This window comes from Argopecten irradians, chromosome 1 (genome assembly GCF_041381155.1).
Source record: "Argopecten irradians isolate NY chromosome 1, Ai_NY, whole genome shotgun sequence".
In the NCBI taxonomy this organism is placed as follows: domain Eukaryota; kingdom Metazoa; phylum Mollusca; class Bivalvia; order Pectinida; family Pectinidae; genus Argopecten; species Argopecten irradians.
Window position 1 is genome coordinate 44,736,667 of NC_091134.1, and position 3,745 is coordinate 44,740,411.

The window sequence follows — 3,745 nt, forward strand, 5'->3', positions numbered from 1 at the left end:
TTCTAAATCTACTTCCTCAATGTTCTTGTCAACAGAGTATAATTGTTCATAAAAGGATTTAACTTTACTAAGAATTTCATCTTGATTAGTGATAAACTCTCCATTTTCTTTCTCAAGTTTTGGAATAATTTTTGATACATAATTTCTACTTTCTAGATTTAAAAAATATTGTGTAGGCTTTTCCCCTTCCTCTATCCATAAAGCTTTTGACCGAATTACACTACCTTTAAGTTTTTCCAACCGAATCTCTTCTAATTCCTTCTTTTTTCTATTCAATTCATCTAGATCTATATCAACAGCAGTTTGATTTTCAAGTTTATTAATATCTTCTTTCAGATTGTTCTCTCTTAAATTCTTTTGTTTCTTTTTAAAAGATGAATATGATATTGTTCTTCCTCTTATTTCCATTAAAAGTGTCTCAAGAAAGAGTTGATCATTTATTATAAATTGTAGGCTGCTATCCTGAATATTATCAATAGAGTCAAGATTATATATTGGCAGACAGTACTGTGCTTTTACAGATTTAATTGTATTGTTTACCAGGTTCAAATATTCTTGATCATGTAATAATGAGTTGTTAAATTTCCAAAGCCCTTTACCTTTTTTGAAGTCATAAAATTTTAAAACAATCTTTGGAAAAGAATGATCAGACCTATACCCTGCATCAATATTTGCTTCAGAAACACTTGACAATATATTTCGAGAAACAAGAAAAAAATCTAATCTTGATTGTTTTACAGGTGAATGTTTTCGCCATGTATAACGTTTCAAATTTGTATGCTGTTCCCTAAAAACATCTACCATATCTAAATTTTCTATTAAATTTAAAACTTTCTCTCTAGCCTTTGGATTATTGATTTTTTTATAGCTTTTGTCATAGTCCAGCTCAGGGTCAATAACTAAGTTAAAATCACCACAGATTATATATTTATCATTATTAAAGTCAAGGATAGTATCTTCCACTCTTGTAAAAAAATCAGGACAATCGGAGTTTGGACCATAAATATTGATTAATGTTATATTTTTACCTTCAATTTCCAAGTCTAATGCTAAAAAATTACCAGACGAGTCTATCTTTTCCTTTTTGATCCTGCAATCAAAATTATTGTTAATTAGTACAGCAAACACCCCGTGAGTTAGATTTAAAAGAATTGAAATGACAGTTATAACCCCATTCATTGCGTATTAGTATTTCTTTTTCTTTGGTAAAATGTGTGTCTTGAATGCAGTATATATTATAACTTTTGTCTCTTAAATATGCAAAGACATCTTTACGCTTGAACTTATCCGACAGACCCTGACAGTTTGCTGATAGTATCTTGACACTCTCAACTAATTATGAAACCAAAGTTACAAAACATGTCATCATGCTTGCTTCTAATAGCTGGTTGCAGTAGGCATACTGAATAAATCACGTAGAGAAGGTACTGTGGAACACGATAAATATAAATAAATTTCCAACGTGCGTTATTGTTGCAACAATTCCAATTTCTTAAGTATAACTTGCCATCCAGAAAAACAGAGTAGGTAAGAAGAGAACAGAAAAGTGGTAGATAGGATACAATAAAAAACATATACATGGTAGGCCTAGTTCGGTCACTACTCTTCCCACACCGTGCTCGCTTGCTTTACTGTTGTGTCTTTGTCATATTGGCGCATTAACTGAAACATATATTTGTATTCAAATCAAACGCACCAATGACAAAGACTTACATACCGGAAACGGAAGTACAAATCTATATGAGAAAACCTTATCCAAATTAAATCCGGATAAGAAAAAAAATATCTAAAGGGAAATCCTTATTTGATAATAAAAAGAATACAACTCGCATTTGAATATAGAGGGCAAAATTTGACTGATACATCTATCTGTATATTTCAGAGGCATTCATTGCGACAGAAATATATTTCTAATTACAAATCAGACAGGAAATTAACGGAACAAAAAATATAGACAGGTAAAGGGAGGCCACTCTTACAGAGATTTACATGAGTTATGGTATCAGAAACATAAATATACATGTTTCTGATATTATTACCATACAAATGAAAATAGCAAAAATAAAAAAAACTATGTATACTGTACATGAACACAAAATCTGTGTTATTTGTTTTCCCAAATCGAGGAAACTACTCTCGAAGAATATTTAACGTTACAGTTTTTGCTCACAATTCAATATAACATCAACTCGCACTTACCTTACTCACAGAAATTTAAATATTCCATTTTTTTAATCCAAACAAGAATAATTATGCACAACACAAAAATTCACAGTAATCACAATGAAATGTTTATCGCGGATCGGTAATCCAGAGACTTAGTCTCTGGCGGTAGTGCTGTCCACTACCTATAGTCCATTACCGACCTTTTGTAATGAAATCTCAGTTACATGTATTTCAGATTGTGAAAATACTTGTACAAGTAGGTCTATATTTCTATATATTCCTTCTGAAATTTGTGTCATTCAGCAGGAAATCTTCTTCCAAAGGAGTATCAAACAGGATTCTAACGTTTTTTGCCGTTTTCCAGAATCACAAATAATTTTCCATCTACGCTATACGAATTCTTAACACAGTTCAAATTGTATGCTGTTTTCAGTTTTTGTTGGTTAAGTCTTGTTAGATTTTCAAAAACAGTCATGCCGGTACCCTTCAGCTGTCGTCTCGCGCGGATGATCTCGTGCTTTCTCCGTCTATGGACAAACTTTATAATAATGTTCCTTGGACGATCTTTATTGAATTTACCTAGCCTGTGAGCAATGTCAATGTCCTCACTCTGTACGGGAATGTTCAACTTAATGTTCACAAAAGACACAACAGTTTTAACACAGTCATCTACGGATTCGGAATCTGAGGTATCCCAGAGTCCGGATATACGGATGGAATTCTTCCTACCGTGTTGCTCTAAGTCATTGTATTTAGAGTACACTTCACATTGTACCTTCTGTAGCTCGATGATTGTTTCTTCTTGACTCTGGACTGTTTGTTTTAGTCTGTCATTGCTATTCTCTAAGTCGAAAATCCGACTCTCAAGTTTCTGAATCATGTCCTCATTTTCTTTTCTGATATCACTTTTGAGTTTATGTATCATTTTTTCCATAGTGTCACTAGTGATTAGACTCTCAAGTTTGTTATAAATATCCACAAGACTTTCCTCTACAGATTTCTCATCACGTCCCTTAGATTTCCTCTACAGATTTCTCATCACGTCCCTTAGATTTCCCCTTATTGGAGTTGAAAGTACCTCTTGGAGTCGACATGACTATAGTCTATAAGTGTAAATATTATATATAGTAGGTACAATTGTATGTACACCAGATCCACTGTAGAAGTATACAGGTGTGGGGTGAGTAGATCTCACCGGAGTCACATCATTGTCTCTTAGAAAAGTGTTTCAAAATCAACTTTTACATATAAGTCTGTGCCAATTTCCACACGTATTCGTTAGAACTCTTCCTCAGACATCATACCGCCAAAAGCTGTGTAGCACAGTTCCATCAAAATATAAGAAAACATAGATCTTTATCGGAGCCCTGTACAGTGACTTTCATATAAATTACTTTGTCTCTGAACCTATGTATTGGATAGCATATTTGTATGGTATCAATAGCATCATTGTATGGTTGTGATTCAAAATTAAACTTTGGGAGTCAATTTTGCTTATTTTTGTAATTGTCAGAGTCTTGTGATAATTACTAACAAAAACCAGGTGAGCAATAAAGGCCCTCTGGGCCTCTTGTGTTTT

At 33.0% G+C, this 3,745-nt stretch overlaps 1 protein-coding gene across 1 annotated transcript; it reads right to left on the reverse strand.

The window, feature by feature from the left end:
- Positions 1-2,506: 2,506 nt before the first annotated feature.
- Positions 2,507-3,100, reverse strand: LOC138327865 (uncharacterized). Its single transcript, XM_069274334.1, has one exon. It carries the CDS (start codon positions 3,098-3,100, stop codon positions 2,507-2,509), a length of 594 nt encoding a protein of 197 aa, XP_069130435.1.
- Positions 3,101-3,745: the final 645 nt, after the last annotated feature.